General features: G+C 39.9%; 1 protein-coding gene across 4 annotated transcripts in view; it reads right to left on the bottom strand.

Annotated features, from left to right (window-relative positions):
- STXBP4 (syntaxin binding protein 4) overlaps positions 6,710–23,563 on the bottom strand; it is a 201,713-nt gene continuing 184,859 nt past the window's right edge. For 3 of the 4 annotated variants that reach the window (XM_021067246.1, XM_021067244.1, XM_021067243.1), the window contains one exon: positions 15,759–16,195. In XM_021067246.1, the coding sequence (XP_020922905.1) occupies positions 16,081–16,195 (115 nt within the window). In that variant the 3' untranslated portion in view covers positions 15,759–16,080. Of the gene's footprint in view, positions 16,196–23,563 lie in introns of all 4 variants that reach the window. The other variant, XM_021067245.1, reaches the window with a different exon arrangement.

Raw genomic sequence — 23,563 nt, 5'->3', positions numbered from 1 at the left:
GCTGAATCCTTAACTCACTGAGCGAGGCTGGGGATTGAACCCACATCCTCATGGATGCCAGTCGGGTTCCCTAACCCCTGAGCTATGGCGGGAACTCTTCCTTCTCCCTTTAAAAAGAGGGGTTGACTTACACGCAACTCAACAGTCCTTCAGAGCTGGTGACTTGGGACTCAATCTCCTGCCATAGGTTGACCAACCAACTTGGCTTGCCAAAAACTGAAGGGACTCCTGGGATATGGGACCTCCAGTTTTGAACTGTCCCAGGGAAATGGGGACAAGTTGGTAATCCTAATATTATTTAGGAAATTCACAGAACTTATCTGGGCTTCAGTGTTTTCTCATGTGCAAAATAGAAAGAATGCTTACCCTGATTACTTCACCAGGTTATGATGAGAGGCAAACTTTAAGCTGTAAATCCTGTATAAATTTGAGTTGGGGACATTATTGTTGCTGTTAAAAAACAATAAGGGGATTTAGAGGCAGTCTTCAAATATGCAAAGTGGGGAAGTGTTATCAAAGAAATCATGCAATGGGACAGTGTGTATGTGTTTGTATCTGATTGAAAGCATTGTTGAGTTTGCACTTTCAGTTTTGTGACTGTAAGAATATATGCACCAGAGTGGTTTTGGGCAGCCTGCTCCCTGGGAAGTTTCAGTTACCTGGATCCAAGATAGGTAAAGGCAATGATTCTCAACCTTGGCTTCATACTGTAATCACTTGGGGATTCTTAAGACATGGGTGCTGGCTCCTACTCCCAGGGATTCAGTTTTAACGAGTCTCGGTCCGGCGAGGCTTCATGAGTTTTTAACACTTCCCAGGTGATTCTAATGTGTAGCCATGGGCCTCTTAAATATTGGCTTGAGCATCACCCACATGGCCCTGTGTAGGTTTGTGCTCACTGCTACCCCTTATGGATCAGATGGTGCTCAGTCTAGTGAGCTTAGGCCATGAGGGAAGAGGCTGGGAGGAACTCACCTCTACAAAGAATGACCAACAGTGCCATCAGTCACTCAAGTGACTGATACTGTGATTATTACCGTTTTCTAATATAAAGGGGCAGTTGTGGATTTGGGGGAGGTCCATTAGTTTGCTAGGGCTGCTGGAACAAAGTATCAAGAACTGAGTGACTTATGTACTGTCTCACATTCTGGAGGTGAGAGCCAAGACGGAGGTGCTGGCAGGGTCATACTACTCCTGAAGGCTCTAGGGAAGGGTCTGTTCCAGGTCTTTCTCCTAGTTTGGGGTCATTCCTTGGATTGTGGCAACATCACTCCCATCTTCTCACGGTGTTTTGCCTCTGTATGTCTGTCTCAAAATTTCATAGACACTAGTGATATCGGTGAAGGGTCACCCTAATGATCTCATTTTAATTTGAGTATCTTTGTAAAGGGCTTATCTCCAAACAAGGTCATACTCTGAGATGCTGGGGGTTATGACCTGCACAGAGGAACTTGCGGAGAGGGCTCAATTCAACCCATAACATGAGAGGAGTCAGTTTCCACATAGACAATACCATGTATCTCATTCAGATGTCCTACGAAACACCATGGTGGGATGGGGTCGAAACCATGGTATCCCACCTTGCCTCCTGTGGAAAGAGGAAGGAACCATTTTACTTTTATCACCTATATGCATGATTTCAGAAGAAGGTATAAGCCCTCATAAAGAGGTGCATCATGAATCAGCAACTGAATCCTTAAATGACTAAGAGAGAGGAAGTCGAACATGAGCTTGAAAACTACAGAATGAACTTATCTGAAATCCAGCAAACAGCCTCTCTTTAAGAAAAATGCTGTATCTTAAACTTGGTAAAGTAGGTTTTTTTATTCAAAGCATTAATAATTAAAAGCATTTTAATGAGAAAATAATTTTTTGTGGATTCTTTTCCTTTTTTTTTGTCTTTTTAGGGCTGCACCTGCAGCATATGGAGGTTCCCAGGCTAGGGGTCTAATCAGAGCTATAGCCGCCAGCCTACGCCAGAGCCACAGCAACTTGGGATCCAAGCTGTGTCTGCGACCTACACCACAGCTCACGGCAATGCTGGATCCTTAACCCACTGAGCGAGGCCAGGGATCGAACCTGCAACCTCATGATTCCTAGTCGGATGGGAACTCCCACGATGGGAACTCCACTTTTCCTTTTTTTGGATTTCTTTTTCCGTCAGCAAAGAAAATCCAAGTGAGAAGGCTAACTCACAGGTTATTTCTTTTTGATAGATCAAAATCTTGGTTGGAAGTTATAAGAGATGAGTTTTTTTTTTTTAATTATCAAGTAAAATAATTTTAAAAGGTGTTAGCAAGTTCCTCCTCAATAGGAATATCCCAGGAAAGCCCTGAAGAGCTATTGCTTTTTTTTAATGTTTAATTTTTCAATTTAATTTAATTTTTATTTTATACTTGGTATAGTTGATTTACAGTGTTGTGTTAGTTTATAAATTTATATATTATATATATTCATTGTTTTATACACATGCACATATATAAAATGCTTTGAAAAGTGTCCAGGCTAGAGGGACTTGAAAGTTCATATTGACTCAAGATTTTGTGCTTCCTGCAAATATATTATTCAGAGTTTCACCTAATGTTTTAAGGAAAGAGTCCTGTACCAGGCCTTGTGTCCAAAGGAAGAATACTTCAGATCTGGTTCTAGGTAAAAACAACTATGTGACAAACCTAATGACACATCAACTCTGCTAGAATCCATTGCTATTTTAACTGCATACATGTTTTCAGTGGAGAGACAGTGGGTCCAGGATCTTTGAAAATGGCAAGATACAGATGGCAACCCCAAGTGCCCTGAAGGACAGTTCACTCAATGATACTGCTCAGGAATATTTAAGTTGACACCTGTAACAGCAGTGAAGGCCTCAGTCTTCATGCTGCCCTAGCACCTGGCCCTCCCTAGAGAATGGAAAAGGAATTATCAAGTCTGTGACAATTCTATTTTTCTAGCAAGAAAGAAGTTCTGAATACGCATTAAATATAGGCAGTAACTCTGGCCACACAACTGGGGTAGACACAAATATTAAATGCAAGTCTATTTTTTGTTTGTTTGATTTCACAATAATCAATTTAATTGTTGAGATTACAGGTCAGGTCCCATTCATACCCACAGCCCAATCAATCCTCTTTCCAGTTCCTATAACATAAAAATTTTCATTGAATTACATAAAGAGTTCTAAAGCAAAATCTCCTAGAAAATGAAGAAATAAAAAAATCAAATCAGATACACTTTTTTCCACACCTACATCAAATTATTAATATTAATTTTTTCTTATAAAATACTTACTATAGAGAATTTTCTTTTTTTTTTCTTTTTTTGGCTGTACCTGTGGCATATGGAAGTTTCTGGGCCAGGGATCAAACTTGTGCCATAGCAGTGACCTGAGCCACTGCAGTGACAATGCGGATCCTTAACCCATTGTGCCACAAGGGAAATCCTAGATAATTTTTAAAATGTAGAAAAATATAGTGAATAAGGGAAATGGCATTTATAATGTCATCTAATAAAAGAACTTCAGGTTCTTTTATGACATTTATATATAAAATACTATTGGTATCAAATTGTACAGACTTCTGTTTTCTTTTATTTCCACTTAATGTTATAGTGTGATATTTTCCCTGGGTCATTAAATATTATTAAACATTTTCCATCATATTATATTTTATTCAGATATTCTCCTAGTTTGAGGCCTACAAGTATTTTCTAATCTATTCTATTCTATTCATTTAATTATTTTATGGCCACACCTATGGCATATGGAAGATCCCAGGCCAGAGGTAGAATTGGAGCTGCAGCTGCAGGTCTACACCACAGCCATGGCAACACCAGATCTGAGTTGCATCTGTGACCTGTGCTGATGCTTGTGGCAACTCCAGATCCTTAAGCCACTGAGGGAGGCCAGGGATCGAACTGCATCCTCACAGAGACAACCATTGGGTCCTTAACCCAAGCCACCACAGGAATTCCTATTCTATTTTTTAAAAAAATTTATTTATTTTTTATCTTTTTAGGGCCACACCTACAGCACATGGAGTTTCCCAGGCTAAGGGTCAAATCAGAGCTGTAGCTGCTGGCCTATACCACAGCAACAGCAACGCAGGATCTGAGCTCCATCTGCCACCTACACTACAGCTAACAGCAATGCTGGATCCTTAACCCACTGAGCAAGACCAGGGATGTCCTCATGGATGCTAGTCAGATTAGTTTCCGCTGAGCCACAATGGGAACCCCCCTATTCTGTTTTAAATAGTGCTTCAGAAACCTTTTCAATACAGTTTTTAGGAGTCTAAAATTGTGATTATTTCTGAGGAAAATTCACAGTAGCAGGATATTTTTAAGGTTCTTGGTAGATATTCCAAAATTACATTCCAGAAAATTTATAGTAATTTATAAATGCCCTAACAATATTTGAGAATATTGATGTCATTTGCCCTCACCACCATAGAGCATTACTGTTTTAAAAAAATGCTTTTTTAAATCATATATTAAATAATTAATCAATAATTCTAGGGGAGTTCTTTTCAGGTGCAATGGGTTAAGGATCTGACATTGTCACTGCAGCAGCTCTGGTGTGGGTTGCTGCTGTGGTGTGGGTTTGATCCCAGGCCTGGAAACTTCCGCATGCCCTGGGTGTGAATGAAAATAAATAACTCCAGGGAAGCCTCATATCACAGGTGGGGAGGTTTGTTTCCAATTTCTTTGAAATTGGCAGGAAAGAAGGCACTGGTGTATATTATTAAGGAGTCTGAATTGTCCACAGGCTGAGAGATTGACATCACAGAGTAAATACACAGTTATCTGTCCTGGATAGTTTAGACATTCAACTCCTGTTAATGTGGGGTACACATCACTTGATCTCTCCCAAGTATTTTCTGTTAGGATTTTTAAGAATAGCTTTTAAAATAATTTGATTGAAGTAAATAATTTTTTAGAAGGGCCATTCTGTTTTCATTTGTGAAGACATTTCATCTTTAACTCAATTTTAGGGATGCTATGAGAGGAGTCAGGAACAAGGAAATTTGATCCTCAGCACCACATTTCATCAATTCCAGGACACATTTTTCACATTTAAATGCCTTTGAAATTGGGATGTGAAACAGACACGGTCCGTGCTCTTGAATCGCTCTACCACTCTCCTGAACACGAACTAGCTCTGAGTGTTTTCAGTCCGAACATCCAGCACCTGCATCCCTTTGTTGGAGGGCTGCGGGAACCCACTTTGCCTACACAGGGCTAGAAGCACCTAGAAATCGACTTCTTCTTCCAGGCCTTGCATACTTAACCCATGACTGATGGTATAGGGGTATAAATAACTAGCTCCAGCTCCCTGAACTGACTTGGACAACTGACATAAGACTCACTGCCTCCAGAGCTCCCTTGTGGACTGAGCCTATTGTCATACCCACTCCACACCCTGTGGTGGGTGGACTTTGCTTGACATCACACCCTTGTGTGTTTTTTTCCTCTATTTTTTTATTTTCCAATTGCTTCCCCGCCTCCAATTCACACAAATTAGCACCTTATTTCGGGAGAACCGAACATATTACAACGTGTGTCTTAAAATTCGTGATTACTTGCAGTTGCTGTTGGCCAGACGACCATAGTGGAAGCCAGCTAAGCTCACCACTATACCACCAGCACTGCAAAAGACAACCATAATGATCTTGTCTTTGCCTGTACATGCATGAACTTGGTTATTTTTCTTGTGGAGTGAATGGACTGCTACTCTTTTGCTTCTTGGTGAATAAAGCATTTAAGAACTATTTGAGAAAGGAATATGAATCCTGGTTATTGCCTCCTATTAAATCCTTTTGAAAAAATAAAAAAAAGTACCAGCACTAAAACTGCAGAATAGACATCAAAATACTTGGGGAGAAACTCTGGGGGACAATAGCGGCACACGCCTTTATGAAATGCTTCATTTTGAAGTTCCCACTGTGGCTCAGCAGAAATGAACTCGATTAGTATCCAAGAGGATGTGGGTTCAATCCCTGGTCTCGCTCAGTGGTTAAGGATCCAGCATTGCCATGAGCTGTGCTGTAGGTTGCAGATGAGGCTCGGATCCTGTGGCTGCGGTGTAGACCTGCAGCTGTAGCTCCAATTCAACCTATAGCCTGGGAACTTTTCATATTTGCAGGTGGGGCCCTAAAGAGGAAAAAAAAGAAATAAGGAAAGAAATAAAGAAAGGAAGAAATGCTTCATGTTGATGGCAGAGAGGTTGTTATTGTGAAAAATGTAGATGACAACTCTGACTTCGAAGAGAGATTCAGGGCTTTCCTTGTTCAGGAGAACGCCCACACCTGTACTTCTCTTTTGGGTGTGTATTACTGGTTTGCTTCTGTTTTAAATAAATAAACTACTTCCCCATGTGCTCTCCCAAAGGGAAAATAAATAAGAGGTTCAGAAATGTTCCATTCTGAATATATAGAAGTTATAGGGGAGTTTCCGTAGTGGTTCAGTGGTTAATGAATCCGACTAGGAATCATGAGGTTGAGGGTTCGATTCTTGCCCTTGCTCAGTGGGTTAAGGATCCGGCGTTGCCGTGAGCTGTGGTGTAGGTCGCAGACACGGCGGCTTGGATCCTGAGTTGCTGTGGCTCTGGCGTAGGCCGGTGGCTACAGCTCCAATTAGCCCCCTAGCCTGGGAACCTCCATATGCCGCAGGAAGCGGCCCTAGAAAAGGCAAAAAGACAAAAAAAAAAAAAAAGTTATAGGAATATTACAATTTATTTGTATTTCATTTTCCTTTATATATACATGAGGAAAAAAACTACGTTCAAGTAGTCCTTAGATTCACTTAAAAGGCCATAAGACAAAAATTCAAAGTACTATGTCTATTTTAGATGCTTTTTTTTTCATTTTCATTGATACATAAAATAATGATATGTCTTACAATGAATAGTGTCTTACATTTTGTGAAATACTAAACAGGAATATGCTACTCAAAAAGATAGAAAGAACGGAATCAATGAACAACCAAGCAACACGGGGACAACAGAGATAACTTCACAGACTTTTCACCTTGTGTGGGTCACAACAAGGGTCCATTTGTGAGTGAGGAGCCACCATTGTGTCATATTCTTTAAATTTTGTAGACTTTAGTCTATCATGTACATTATTCCCTTCAGATTTTCCTTATATTGCGTACTTTTACTACTTAGAGAAGTAACTGCTGCTTTTAATTTGGTGCCACTTTTTATTTTTTTATTTTATTTTTTTGTGGTGATCACAGAATCATATATAAGCCATGTGATCACCACACTAAAATAAAAACCTGGCATTAGATTCAACGCATGGTTTACTTCCCTGAATGATAAAACCACTCAGTATACAGAAATAGGATCTGCCCACAAACGTCTTTTCAAATTCCATTTCAGAGAAATACCTGACCTGAACTATCTATATGTCAAGTAACTTTATTATTCACTCCATTTGTTTTGTCTTCCTGTTTTCCCATATTTTGCTGATGAAAGATGAATTTCTCAATTGCGAAACCGCACACACAAGCAATTCCACTGGGCTTAGTTACAAATGGTATAATTTCTGAACTTTCAGAATACTGTGGCTATACATAACTCCCTGTGCCAAATCAATTCTTCAGCCATATGATTAATTAACCTGTCAGAACTGAAGTTTAATGCTGTTGCCTTGAAATGCACATGTATTTTGCTTTTGGGCTTTATCTACCCTTTCCTACAAAAATCATTGTTATTATGTATTCAAAACCTCGGGCAATCAACCATGTCTTCACATGTGCTTTACAATGTTTCCACCGCAATCATACTGTGAGTTTTATGGTCAGACTTATGCAGCACACACTTTCTTCTCAGCAAAATCCATTACATTGTTCCAACTCTAGTAGAACTAGTTGGTACAGACATGCTTAGTTCACCCTCATCTCATTTTCTTTTTCGTTTCCTTTTTTTTTTTTCTCAATCAGAAGCAGGAAACAGCCATAAAAATTTTTGAAAGCAATGAATCTCTTTTAAAATGTATTCTATAAACATTTATTGAACCATGTCATGCTCTGTGAGAGGGATAAAAAAACAATTCATGGACACCGATTTAAAGGGCTCAAAGGTTAGTAGGACAGACAGATGCCACCCTTTCCCACCCAAAGTCATTGCAAAAATAGTGCGACTGAGGCTTTATGAAAAGGTTTGCAGTATGGGGGATGGGGAAGGGTTTTAGGGCATGTCTCCTCCCAGGTAACTTTCTCACAGTCCAGGTTCTAGATAAAAACACCCCACTGCTACAATAGACAAGTAAGAAACAACAGACTATCTAAGGCAATCTCTGACTGATTTACTCACCTAGCTGCTGATGTTGAATGGGATAGCCACAGTGAGAGAGACTAGTTGGTTTTATCCAGGGTTCTGATGCTTGTTACCATATGGAGAGAGGAAGCCCCCAAAAGAAGGTGGGATCAGATCTCAAGCCTTGAAGACTCAGTAACTCAGATCACTAGATATAAATAAATTAGTAAAGATGTTTGGACAAACAGGTCAGCACCTCATCTTGGGGGGGTTTCCTTACTCCACCACCCCCTAGTGGGGAAGTTGGACGGACATGGGTGAACCAATGCAGGGGGGCACCTGGAGAGTGCCAGTGCTGGGCATGGGGAGGGCACCTTGGGCGAGGATCTTACACAGGAGGCGAATTGAGCTTGCCTTGAAGGATGAGAAGCAATCTGATAAGGATATGAGGCAGAAGACACTTCCTACACAGGACGGTCTATCTGAGTGACTACTGGGGATGCTAAATGAGGCTGGAGAAAAAGAGGAAGGGGTCAAGAATGGAAACGGGTGTCACAGGGAGGGAGAAATGTATATTGCCTCCATTGTCATTATCCAGGTAATACATGAGAAAGACCTGAAAAACAAATAGGCAGTGTTTGCATGGATCAGAGACAGGAGACTATAGTAAGAAATGTTCTAAAAACAGTCCATGTCCTTTTCTTTATGCCATACTCACCAAGCATGTAAGTTCCTACCTGAGGGTGCAGAGGCAGAGATAGGCCAGAGGTATTACGCTAAAGGAGTATTTACCATCCAGGAACCATCAGGGATAGGGAATAAATGATCTTGACCCATAACTAATCTCAGTCAACTTGCTGTTCTCTCCATTCTCTGGTCATTGCTAATCTCTGAGAGGCGGACTTAGTGCCAGGGCCCTCTGGGTTTGGATGGTCTGATGTCACTGTCCAAATTGGGTTCCACTGAGAGGCTATGTGGATTGAATAGGGAAAACATCCTCAGTCAGGTCCAGTTGGTCCTCCTGTTACTTCTTGGATCCTTTTGGGTTCATAGAAATCAATCTGATCTTCCAATCTGGGCCACAGGTGAGGAAGCCAGAGGAAGCTCAGTGAAGCGGTTCAAGGCTCCATCTGCTACACACACCATGCAGTCATTTCCATCCTAGGGTACAGCAAGGAATGGGCCTTCTCTGCTTTCAAAACTAACACATATAATTGGGTTTTGCCGCTCCCAGGAAGGTGGCCCAGGAGGTGGGGCCCTGCCCCTTTCTCTCAGCCTTCCCAACATTTTTGTTCTTTCTTCTTTACCATGGCAAGGAAAATTTTTCCTAAACAGGAAGTAGGAACACTTTGCTCTTCCTCCTATGTGCTCTCACATCTTTGATCTAAATCATGAATCCTTTCCAGTTCCCTAAGGAGCCAGATTTTTGAAACTCAAAAGAGCATGCATTCCTCTGCTTTCTGATGTCACACACCTTTCTTGAGGCAATGAACATTAAAGGGCCTAGAAGTTCAGATACAGGATAAAGAAGGGGAATAAAGAAAATAAATGGAAAAAGCTTTGGTTGAACGTCCTTTGCATAAAATATAAATCACATAAAGGCTAGGACCCCATCTGCTTTGCATTGAATCTCTAGGACTTTGTAGTGGTGTCTGGCATCTGGTAGCACCAAGTGTTTTAAGTGGATAAATACAAGGGCATAAGAGTTAAAAGTGGGAACTAAGTCCTAGTTATGGACAGCACATTACCCATTCTATTTGGCAAGTGTATAATGAACACCTACTCTGTGACAGGCCCTGTTAGACCCTCCCTCATGGTGCTAGATCTTTCCTACAGTGGTGAAGGAGACAAATCCCTACCATCAGGGAGCTCACTCCCATTCTTACTCTCATTATTAAAGAAGACAATAAACAAAAAGATCATTACAAATTGAGAAACAATGTAAAGGGGAATAAAAGGGTAAAGTGATATAGAATATTTTGGTGATGAGGGAACAGGACTGGAAAGGGGTCAGAGCTATTAATCTGATGCCACGTTCCTTCAGACCACCCCTGTACCCTGGGAGTGAAATTCGAACTTAAAAAAATAACAAAAGCCATATTAGTTAAATGGAAAGAGTCATATGAAGAAAGCAAATACAGAATTGCATTGAATATTTACATAATCATCATGCAGGCACAGTGCTATTATGTGTGGATAGGCGTGGTTAAAACATCTCGGGATTTTATTTCTAAAGTTAAGTTCACAGACATAGTCTATTTTAAAGTTCTCATCCTCTCGAAATTTATAGCCAGTAGAGCATGGAAGCTGTTTTAACTTTGGCTTAGTTCTCTTTGTTCTGTATACTGTAACATTCGAGTTTGTTGACTTTTGAAATTGTTACATATTACTTAGCAGAGAAAATAAAAATGTCCATTTCCTCCTAGAAAAAGGATAATATTTTCTAATTTTGCAAACACTTTATGAAAGTATCATTTGACTCTGTATTTTTACAGCTGCTTAGCATTTATTATTGAAGAGGCCCTTCATACAGTATGTTCCTTTTCTTCCATTTCTAGTTAATATTATTTTGGAATTATTCATATTAAAGAGAGTGAGAAAGAGTTTCTCTTCAGGGGTTCTTACCAAACAAACCCTTAACTTCTTATTCCTTTAAGAAAAATAAAAGATTTTTGAAGAAAAAGGAAAGAAAGGAAAAAAGGTTTTGGACTACAGGATCCTGATTTGGGAATCATAACTACTCAGTGTGGCATCTTTGAGGCCCTGCACTTCGTCTGGCATTGAGCAGGTGCTCTGCTGGGCCGAAAAGGGTTGGGAAGAGTCGGGGGATTACTATCCTCTTCATAAAGGTGGAGAAACCAAGGCTCAAAGTGCGTCTGTACTGGGCTTTACCAAGGCCTCTCACCCAAAGCAGCTCATTTAAAAGTTGGTTCTCACCACCAATATATATGGCAGCAAAGGTCAATACTTTGAAGTTAAAAGCTGATAGTAATGATGTGTTCAACACAGAGTGAACTGGTCACTGTTGGACTCCCCTATGTCCAGCCTCTGCTGCCAAGGGACAACTAAAACTCAGTGATGAAAAAACTCAGGTTCTTAAGACAATGATGGAAAGAGGATTACTCTCCTAGGGACAATCAGAAAAGTTATTGGCAATCTTTGGACTAAAAATAGTACAGTAATATATAGAAAAAAAGCTCCCATACACTCTTGCGAGAGTGTAAATTGGTTATATTTTTATGGAGGAGAACTTCTGATGATCTACCAAAATTAAAATGAACGTAATTTTAATGTACTGATTCACCTTTTTAATGAATGTATCATCAGTGCATAGATATGTGAGGAAAAGGATTTAATGAGCGTGAGAATGGTCACTGTGGCATTGTTAGTAACCAAAGATAATTTAAAACAGCCTCGGGAGGGAGTGGGAGGGATCGGGAGCTTGGGCTTATCAGACACAATTTAGAATAGATTTACAAGGAGATCCTGCTGAATAGCATTGAGAACTTTGTCTAGATACTCATGTTGCAACAGAACAAAGGGTGGGGGAAAAATGTAATTGTAATGTATACATGTAAGGATAACCTGACCCCCTTGCTGTACAGTGGGAAAATAAAAAAATTATTAAAAAAAAAAAAAACAAAACAGCCTGGGTGTTCATCAGTAGATTGCTGGCTATGGAAATTATGAGTTACCTGGGTAGTGATATTTTATTCAGACATTTGAAAGATAATAGTCTATGTATTACCCTGAAGAAAATGACCATATTAAGTCAAAAGACAGATGCTTAACAGTATGGTTTCCTTTGAGTAAAAATACTCATCAAATTACTAGTGATGGCTACCTCTGGAAAGTGATATGGGCTGTTTTTTTAAGCTTTATGCAATTCTATACTACTTGGGTTTTTTTTGTTTTTTTTTTTTTTTTAAATGGAACCAGATTATCTTTAACATTCAAGAATTAAAGAGAAGCTATTCAACTCTGGCCATCTGAGAAGCCTTTAACTCTTTAACCAACAGTAAGCAGATCCCAGGAAATGGTTCGCTGTTACCCAGTTTCACCATGCTTGGCACATTGTTGGTGGTAGGTCAATATTCTGAGAATAAGTAAGGAAGGAAGGCTAAGCCTGGTCACTCTTGAGTAAAGTGAGATGCAAGCACATTAGAACACTGAGATTTTCTAATCCTAAAATCTGATTCAGTGTGTCAGTAGAGGAGAGTGTACACTGACCAATGAATTAGATTGACTTATATTAAAGAAAGGTGGGTTAGACAAAGGTTGGCTCAATCCAGAATAATTTGGGTGTTCTACCTGTATTGAATAAGAACCGTTTTTTTTCGGCTGTGGCATGCAGCAGCTTGATGTAGAATCTCAGTTTCCAGACTAGGGATTAAACCTGGGCCACAGTAGTAAAAGCTCTGGGCCTAATCACTAGACCACCAGGGAACTTCCTGGATAAGGATTCTTTTTTTTTTTTTTTGTATTTTTAGGGCCACACCTGTAGCATACGGAACTTCCCAACCTAACAGGTGAATCTGAGCTGCCGGCCTATACCACAACCACAGCAATGTGGGATCCCAACTACTACGTCTGTGATCTACACCAGAGCTCATGGCAATGCCGGATTCTTAACCCGCTGAGCAAGGCCAGGGATTGAACCCACATTCTCATGGATACTAGTTGGGTTCGTTACCACTGAGCCACAACAGGGACTCCCTGAATAAGGATTCTTAAAGAATCCCCACCACATGTTTCTTTGAGCTCTTCTGGGGCATTTATCTGTTGGTTTGGAGCTCACAGACACATGAAGAAGAAATCTCAGACAGTGCTCAAATGGTCCAGCCAGTTCAGATCCTGAAACTTCTCAGCAACATTCCCCTAATGAGGAGTTCAGATGGACAGAACACTTCCTGGGACATGGCTTCCACTTTCTCCTGGGGAATTCTTTCCTGATGCATCCTAGCTACCACAAAGCTCCTTATCACACTGAACTGGAATTTGCCTCTTTGTAAAACTCACCCATAGACTCCAGCTCTGCTGCTGGTGTCATACACAATGGCTCTAAGTGGCTCTGCACAGTGGTTTAAGAGAAGGGCCCTTCAAGACTTGAGCCTCAGCTTCCACTCACAGGTACTGTGTGACCCTGATGAAAAGATGAGCAATACTCTCTAATCCTAAACTTCTCTACAAAATGGGAATGATCATAGTTTCTACTTCATGGAACTGTTTTAAGAAAAGAATGAAATAATAGATACAAAATGCACACCACAATGTATGGCGCAAAATGCCCAGTTAATAATATCATTACAACATTTATAGGCCTTTTCCATTAGGTATTCATTAGGAAGCAGGGAGGAAAGGGGCACAAAAACAAAGTTAACATACGAGGTGTCCACTAGTGACGTGTGTCCTGAAAACTTTGATGCCAAGTGACTCCAGCATTTCTTGTATTTTTCTCACCAAAAGCAAATTAGAAAAACACTCCCAATAAGGTGAGGGAACTTTAATTTGGCAACAACAAAAAAGTCTGTACTTTCAGAATTATAGATACTGACATACACAAGTAACTTGGGGTGTCTGAGAATCTGTCATCTCTGCCAGACACAAAGAAAGATCTCCCTTAGGTCCTTCCCTCTAAGCCTGTCTCCCTAAAGCTTCCTAACATGCGCAGAGCTGTCAGGCGAAACACAAGTCTTCTCCAGCCATTCTGAAACTTTTCTCAGGGCTAATGACTAGTTATCAGCTTGGATTTGACTTATGTTATTATTCAAGACATACATCGTAAATCCTACCTATGTTCAGAAATGTATGTGTGAGCACAATGTACATGTATATTTACAATATAGATCTATTTGACATACCCTTTGAAATTTAGTGACTAGGAGACAGGATCTAGGCCTAAGTCTGACCTGGCCACTAACTTCCCATATGAACTTAGGATCTCAGCTTATTCATCTATAAAATGGTTACAATTGATGACTCTAACACACTATAGTCTAAGGAGCTTTTGGTCTGCATAGCAGTGCCGGTGGCTGTTTTAATTGAGATCCAGGCCTCCGTCTTGTTCTAAGCAAAACAACAATATTTAAAAAAAATTCTGTTACATATATTGAGATTCTGCATAAGAATTCACTTGAAAAATGAGTCTTTTTCACCAAAAGATGTTTGAAAATCAGTAAGTCAGGGGATCCTCAAGGCTCTGAGTTCCTTTTTCCTACTCAGAGGTGGTAGGGGAGGAAGAGAGAGAGAGCAAGAGAGAAGAGAGAGAGAAGGAGGCAGAGGAAGAAGAAGAGAAAAAGGAGGAGTGATGGTTGTAGAGGTGGTAGTGGGGTGGGGAGTGCAGAAGAGAAGGGAAGAGAAGAGGCCCAAAGACACAGTGACTCCTCTGTGTTATGGGAATAGAGGCTTGGGCATAGAGGATTCTGATTAATGAATGATTCCTGCTCACTTTCTTCCAAAGTATATTACCTAACAATATAATAACACTGGGTAAGGATAAGTCCCTTTTTATTATTCAGTTGGTACTTAATGCCGAGAGCATTTAAAAATGGCTTCCTCCCCGTATCACATCCCCCTTAAGGCCCCTCCCCACCCCATTTCCTAGCCCCAGGTTTAAATCATTAAACTGAGAGAAAATCTTTAGCCCTCCAAGTCAACGGCTCATTCCTTCCAGAAACTGTCTAGTAGCATCCTTAGAATAAAATGAAGTAAGATCAAAAGCAGGATCAGTCTGCAGGGTGATATCAGCAATAATGAGGTCAGTTTGTCAGGCACAGCAGGAGTTCAAGGATTTCTCTTTTGATAGAGAGATTCTGGGTGCTCCTCGATTCACCAGCTCCCTTCAGATGCTCCCTCTGGCAGGGGCAACCCTGGCAGGGCAAATCCCTGATGGGAGCTGAAAGAAGCCTGTTGAAACAACATTGCAAAGCTGTGCCCTGCCTTGGTGTTTCGGGGGAGGGTTTAGAGGAGAACCGTGGGGTTAGGTGGGGCCATGTTTGAATGACGACGTGCCTTATGCCTCTGTGGCCCCTGAGGTGCACAGCTGTAGAGTTCAGCTGCATCAACAGAGCCCTGGGGCCCTGTGTGTTGGGCTGCAATCTGTCTCTGCAGGGGCAGTAGGGTGCGGGGTGAGGGGTCTGGATGTGGAATCAGAAGATGTGGGTGTGAGCCTCAGCTCCAGGACAAGGTGCTTCATTTCTTTGAGCTAATTCCCTAACTGAAAAACACCCACTGGATCTGCCTCATACGCAGCATGGTTTACACAAAACAGGGTCTGACAAGCATTTTGTAAATTAGAACATACCATAAGGATATAAAGATGTATCCAGGGGTCTATGAGATTGTTATCTAAATTGATCCTTCAGAACTCCCAAAAGCTTGCTTAAACCGCTTTCGTAAGATATGCATATAACAGGTTAGTGAATTATCAAATAAATGAAGTATTTCACTAGGTTCACATAATTTTTCAGTATGTCTTAACTATAAAAAAAACCACTGGATCGGAAGTTCTATCAAGAACTATAATATTACAAAGATCTAATTACACATGAAAAATTACACATATTATAAAATCTCATTATAGATGCTTTCAAAAAACATGGCAAGATTATTCTTAAAGAACTACTCTAGTGGCCATCAATTTTGTGACTATATACAGTTATATCAAAAAGTTATACAAAAATAGCCTAAATCAAGAGTCCCCATTTCACAATTTCATTAAGTAGTGTGTGTTTTACTCCTATTTTGCATGCCGCGTTTTCGGGGTCATCCGTGTAGATGGAAATGCCAGAGCCCCATGGCGCTCAGCTTGCCACAGAAAGCCATCAGTTCTTCTGGTCAGGAAGTTCTCTGGAGCAATCCTCTTCATTCTCCTCTGAGCAGGACAGGCTCAGCGCACTCATCACGGGATGTATCCAGGATGTAGTCTGCGTCACATGACTTGGGAAGAAGAAGGGATGCAGTTACACTCTGAAAGACGGTCCTTCTGCCCACCATCCAAGTAGGGATCCCAGTGACACTGCTTCCACTCCACTATAGTTCCCCTGAATTAGGAAGCAGCTGGAACTGGATCCAACAGGTTTTTAGACATGCTTTTAGGCTCAACAAAACTCACTTCTCTCCTTCTTCTTAGGTAAAAAAACAATGCAGAACGCATCTTCTTTGACTCCTTGCTCTTCCTTACCCACCAGCAAGTCCTTGCTGTAACAGCTCTGGAATCATTTCCTTCCTCTCTTTTTTCCAGTGCTCTAGCCTGGGTCACTGAAACATCTGGTCTGGTCTGTCTGTTCTAGTTTGCTCATTCATTCTCCACTCCAGCCAAGAGATCCTGCTGTTCCTTCCTTCCCTCTCTTTCCTCCCTCCCTCTTTCCTCCCTCCCTTTCTTCCTTTTTTTTTTTTTAAATGGTTGCACTCATAGAATATGGAAGTTTCCAGGCCAGGGATCGAACCTGCACCTCCACAGCAACCTGAGCCACTGCAGTCAGATTCTTAACCCACCGTGCCACAGTGGGAACTCTCAAGAGATCTTTCTAAATGACAAATCATAGACTGTTGCTCACCTGCTAAAAATTCAGTGCCAACCAATGCCTTCTGGATCAAATACATACTCCTTGGTATGAAATACCTTATTTTTTACCTGCCTCAACAATACTTTTTTCTCTGCTACAGTCTTCCTCCTTCCCATCTGATTTATCCAGCTGACCCATACTAATTCTAAAGAACCAAATCTCCCTCAAGAGTCCTCCAATCTGTGCCCATGGCCTTACCTCTCATTACACTAGATTACCAATGCCTGTTTATTTTTCGGCATATGAAGCTCCACAAGGGCAGGAACTGTTTATCTCTGAATCTATGGTGCCTAACACGTTCTCAGAACAAATGACTAGGCATTTCCAGGAAGAACACAAACAGAGGGAAGGAAGGACATTACAAAGATATAAGGCATGTTCAGGGAGTGGTGAAACATCATCACTAAATGTGCCCCTAGCTGGTGGGATGGGGTTTCTTAGCTATAATATCCAACTCCTGGCCCTTGGCTGGTTGACTTTCTGAAATCCGCCACATGTGCCCAGCTCCTGAGTGCTGGACAGCAGCTTCTGGAATGGAGATGATTTGTTTCTTCTCCTTGGATCTTCATTCTAGCCCTGGTTTGCCCCCCCGCCCCCCACCCACCTAACCTATTCATCCTAGACCAGCTTCCCCTGCCCATATCCTGCCCAAACTCAAACTCAGAGCAGCATCCTGTCTTTGATCAAGTCCATCTGAGGGCTGGCACTTACAAAGAATAAATAAGATTTGTGGATCTGAAAGTGCCTCTTACCTTACAGAATAACATTTCCAAGTGTGTTACCAGGGTTTTTAATACATGTTATGTTACATAAAAAAGAGAATTCTATGGTCAAATACATTTGGGGTTCACTAGTTTAAACGTAGTTAGATTTCTTTACTGTAAGATTCACCAGAGCCTTAAATATACAAATATGCTTTACAGCTTTCCAAGTGTTTGCAATGTTACTCAGACTGACACGCCTCTGTTAGTGCACATTGATGAGTGTTCCCTTGAGCACAAGTTGAGATCTATCACAAAAAGGCCCTTGCTTTTTTGGCTGTTGATGACAATAGCTGAAATATTGGACTTAGAACAAATGGTCAGTTCCACTGGCATTACTGGATTTGTTTTTGTTTTCAATCCCATTCTCTAAATTCTATCCATATCCCCCAATACAGATTCTATGGTCAAATACTCTTTTGTTCAGTCTCTTTTTTTTTTTTTTTTTTTTTTGCCTTTTCTAGGACTACTCCCCTGGCATATGGAGGCTCCCAGGCTAGGGGTCTAATTGGAGCTGTAGCCCCCAGCCTACGCCACAGCCACAGCAACACGGGATCCAAGCTGCATACACAGTCTACACCATAGCTCACAGCAATGCTGGATCCTTAACCCACTGAGCAAGGCCAGAGATCGAACCCTCAACCTCATGGTTCTTAGTCGGATTCGTTAACCACTGAGCCACGATGGGAACTCCTGTAACTCCTCTGTTTAAATATTGAAAGTGCAGCTTTGCACGGACAAAGATGACTTATAGTTTCACAATAGGGTAAATGCACTTAAGTTGTTGAAAAATCAAGGTGGAGGTGGCCACGCCTAGATATCTTCACGGTTTTGAAGCCTCGCAGTGTGTGACACAAAGAATCATTATTCTTTTGACAGTAATCCACATTACTATTATCTCTTTAAAATGGTTTAATGGAATTTCTTATTATAGAGGCTACACTTCCTAAAGCATTTGATTCTGCATAGGTTAACTTGTTTCAAGGCCTTTTTAAAGCTGGAAAGCTGCCTAAATTGAAAGTGATTTTAACGAATTACCAGGGAGTGTAACACAGAGGTCTAGAATACCACTGCAAGGGGAAATGAGGACACACTGTCCTGTACAAAGCACCCGTCTAAAACTCAAAGGGAGACGCTTGATGTGCTAATTTTTACCATCTTGGTATACTTGCTTTCCTAGTTCTCAGCACTTTTATAATATGTCAGTCCAAAGAAGAGACTTTAATTTAAATTACTATAAATCCTTCCTCCCTAACCGGGGAGGGTGAAAAGGAAGAAAAACCAGAACAATGACCTAAGGGATAAGCTTGGGTGCATGCCTTCTTATGCAGCTGAAAAAAATTCTCAATAACGGCTCGTATATGGACATTCCACTGAATTGATAATATAAAACAAGCAAAAGTAAAATTTTGGAAAAAATGTAGTGATGGACTCTAAGCAATGAATATTAGAAAGTTCTACATAGAAAGTCATCCTTGACAGTAACCTTCGTTAAATGCTTTTTATTGATGAACATCTTTCTCCAAATACAAAATAATGCAATAAAATATTAATATTAATTGATTAATCTTATGTTCAAAACATGCTTCTCTGTACATGTTTAAGAAACACACACCTTAGCACCAAACATGGAAATACAACAGTCACTCACTGGAAAAAATAAAAGTGAAACAACAGAGAGTTAGTGTTTTGTGCTTCAAGTACATATTTCACACCTGGGTTTTTAGTAAAAGCATTTAGGACCAATGCTTCTAAAACTCAGGTAATGCATGTAAAATGCCTGGCAAAAAGTAGATATTCAATAAATGATCATGGCTGATTTTTTTTTTTAAATAATTAGGGCTTTCTGAATATTGTTGGAAAAACTTGGAATTCTTCCTGCAATGCTGGAATGGTGCCATTTGTGCGTATTCCATTCAATTTTATGTCCCAGTGAGCACTGTGACTAAAGAGCTTTGACATAATCAGTATGATGAGATAATCCCAGATTTGCTGGCTTGGAGAACATTCTAGCATTAGAAATATTTTCTCTCTGGTTTGTGTACTTGGTAATTCAACTGAGAAGAGAGAGAGAATAAATCAGCCCTATTGACTCTGTTTAATTAATAAAGACCCCATGGTTCACAAAGTGAGATGCTGCTACTTAGTATGAAAAATTTAGAGGTCTGGAAAATAAATGAGGCTGACTATGAAACATGAAAATCTTCCATTTGAACATACAGTACCTCTGGCAAATGTTCCTGCAGAGAGTGCATCTGACCTGATTTGGGGAGCAATCAACAGCAGTTCAGATATATTTGAAATTCTAAAAAGCCTAATACTACTTGCCTTTGCATGATTGCCAAATCTGTTGTTGGAAAACAGTAATATTTGAGCTGGGAAAGTGATAGTGTGTTTTTTCTTTTATAATATTAGAAATTTGAAAGACATATTTTAGAGCTTATTAAAAAAAACCTAAGAGAACATGCTTTATTTTATTGGCAAAGAAATGTAAGTGAATTATTTAAATCCCATTATAATTATCTTCCTTATGTTTCTTACCTCCTAGCATACAAAATGTTTTCTTTCAAAATAAAAATTTAGGACAGCCTGTTAAGAGAAAAGTGGTTTCAAGACAAAAAAGTGTGCTAGTTTTGTAGAAATTTATTCTTATAACAGTTTAGAATGATGAGAGAGGTTCTTTTGTTAATCTTCCACTGTAAATGATACTATTTATATGTCATTGTGAATTTAGCAAGATTGCATGTATTATTTTATCTATTTAAGATAAAGCTGCAGAATAGGCCAAAGTGATTAATTTATGATGTTCTTTTTTTTTTTTTTTTTTTTTTTTGGTGGGGGGTAGGCGGGTACTCGTGTATATATAATACTCATACTAGCCAGAAAATAAAGCTCTCTCTGGTTTCACTATCTTGGAATTGTTGAAAAATTTTACACCTGGTCATAAACTGCAAGTAGTAATGAAAAAAAAAAAAGATTTAACAAAAAATATTCCCAATTGAAAACAAATCAGAAAGCAAGAACAGAAAGTGAACCATGTCCATAAAACTATAAAAAAGGTACCAAACCTTGGTGAGACAGTATTGTAATCTTGTCAGACATGGGTTATGAGGATGACTTCAGATTAGTAATAGAAAGGATCCATGTAGAAACATGTTTGAGAGAAAAGTGGAAGCAGTTTGTTTTCATATGTATATGTATATATATAGAGAGAGTTCCCTCTGACATATTTTTGGAAGTATACGCTTAAAATCAAAATGAATATTTTTCATTAATGAACTTTGTAAATATCACAGAATACTTTGAACATTTTATAATTAGGCATTTGGAAATCCAGTGAGGCTCTGATCAAATATTAGTAGGATCCCATTCAAATCGTTAGTCTTGAAGCAAATTTTATTTCTATTCTATATTTATGGTACTGTTTATTAAGAAATACATCAGATACATTTTGAAATTTAAAAAATCCAATTAATTAAAAATGTCAGAGTTCCCATCATGGTGCAGTGGTTAACGAACCTGACTAGGAACCATGAGGTTTCGGGTTTGATTCCTGGCCTCGCTCAGTGGGTTAAGGATCCAGAGTTGCCCTGAGCTGTGGTGTAGGTCGAAGACATGGCTTGGATCCTGCATTGCTGGACTGTTGCATAGGCTGGCGGCTACAGCTCTGACTAGACCCCTAGCCTGGGAACCTCCATATGCCGCGGGTGTGGCCCTAGAAAAGACAAAAAAAAAAAAAGAAAAATGTCTTTAGGCCTAGATATTACACTATATTATAAGAATCTAAAGTTATAGTAATATATTACTTATGTATAATATTGGAAAAATTTACTATGTCACTAGACTTATAAAAAAGGAATACTGAAAAGTCCTGAAAATATGAATTACATTTTTTGAAATAATATGCCCTGGCTTAGATTGCTGTCAATCATTGCATAAAACCAAAAATATCTTAAGTATAAAGCTGAAACAATAAAGAGAAAGAAAGAAAGAAAAAGAAATTGTTCTATAGTCTCAGGCTATAGTTTGGGGATAACTTTAAAAAATTGATGCTGTTTTTGATTGTGGAAGGATAAAAAAATACAAAAGACCTCTAAGAACATGGCCTACTGACACTGGTACCCATACACTGGACTATTGGACACTACGAAACAATTTTAGAGAATTCTGTAGTTGGTATTTCTGTACATCCTCATATACCCATACTGTAAAGTTGTTACCAGGAGGCAGCTCCCAGGCAGAGACTACATTTCTTAGTTCCCCCTACATCCTTATGTAAGCACGTGACTAGTTCCTGAGAATGGATGGGGAGATAGTTGATGTTTGTGTCTTGTGGGCCCGGGGGTTTTTAAGAACAGCGCTGGAGTTCGGTCTCTACTCTCACTCCTCATCCATGACTGAACTCAGAGAGAACGCTGAGGCCCTAGTGGGTAGCAAAGCCATGAGCTGGAAGAAGCTGGGGTCTCAAAATTGCCACTCAAAGAAAAGAAAAGCCACCCATCGACCAGGAATTCCTGCACTGCCTGGTGTGTGAGCCTTAAGCCACTGAGAGGTGGCATTTGTTACAGTAGTTAGTGTCCCTCAAACTACTGAAAGAGATTATTTTAAGATGAAGCCATGACTATTACTTTCCCAGAAAATATATGTACAACTTTTAAAACCAAAGAGCTTCTTCTTCTAAAATATAAAAAACAGGCGATAAATACAAACTTCCAGGCCACTTTTAAAATGTCAAGAATCAAGACTCTGTCAGAATACAGATTAATGGAAACTAAATTTAATTAGAAACAAGTGTACAACGCCATTGCCAAAGTTTCCACCCACTTGTAAGTAGAAGTGCATGAACTGTAGAAACTATTTTAATTTTAATGTTCATATTAAAATGGTAAGAATTATAATATAAGGCTTTTTTTGTTTTTTGTTTTTGTCTTTTTTGCCATTTCTTGGGCTGCTGCCGTGGCATATGGAGGTTCCCAGGCTAGGGATCTAATCGGAGCTGTAGCAGCCAGCCTGTGCCAGAGCCACAGCAACGCGGGATCCAAGCCGCATCTGCAACCTACACCACAGCTCACGGCAATGCCGGATCCTTAACCCACTAAGCAAGGGCAGGGACCGAACCCGCAACCTCATGGTTCCTAGTCGGATTCGTTAACCACTGCGCCACGACGGGAACTCCATGGCTTTAATTTAATTTATGCAATAAAATAACTTTTCTTAATTACGAATTTTAAAGATTTTGAATTTGAAATCCTAAAAAACTAAGATTATTTAAAACATTCAATTTCAACTAATTTTGTACTTATTCTAATATTATTATTCTATCAAAGTTAAACCTACTATACAAAGAATATAAAGATATAAATATACATATTATTTTAGAGAAGAACTAAACATCTTAAAAATCACAAAGCATGGAGTTCCCGTCACGGCTCAGCAGAAACAAATCTGACTAGCTTCCATGAGGATGCAAATTTGACCCCTGGCCTCGATCAGTGGGTTAAGGATCCAGTGTTGCTGTGAGCTGTGGGGTAGGTTGCAGACTCAGCTTGGATCTGGAGTTGCTGTGGCTGTGGCTGTGGCTGTGGCTGGCAGCTACAGCTCTGATTCGACCCCTAGCCTGAGAACTTCCATTTTTGGTAGGTGCAGCGGCCCTGAAAGGACAAAACAAACAAACAAACAAACAAACAAACAAACAAAAACTACAAAGCTGGAAGGGACTTCGAGGGGTTCCTTAAGAGACCATTTCTAAATTCTCGAGATGTCTCATCAGTATTATCGGATCCATGGTGCCAAGTGCAGAGAAGCTCCTTGAAGGGAGTGAGTGCTATAACACAGAAACTTTCCATTACAGTAAAATATTACGGGATAAAAACCAAATGTGCCATCAACCTTTACAGCTGTTTCATCAATTTTACATACTGATTATTTCTAATAGTACCACTTTGGAACTGTGGATAAATGGGCTGAACTGTCTTTTA

Source organism: Sus scrofa, chromosome 12 (genome assembly GCF_000003025.6).
Source record: "Sus scrofa isolate TJ Tabasco breed Duroc chromosome 12, Sscrofa11.1, whole genome shotgun sequence".
In the NCBI taxonomy this organism is placed as follows: Eukaryota; Metazoa; Chordata; class Mammalia; order Artiodactyla; family Suidae; genus Sus; species Sus scrofa.
The sequence above is the reverse complement of the archived record's forward strand: the minus strand, read 5'-3'. Positions and strand labels throughout refer to the sequence as shown.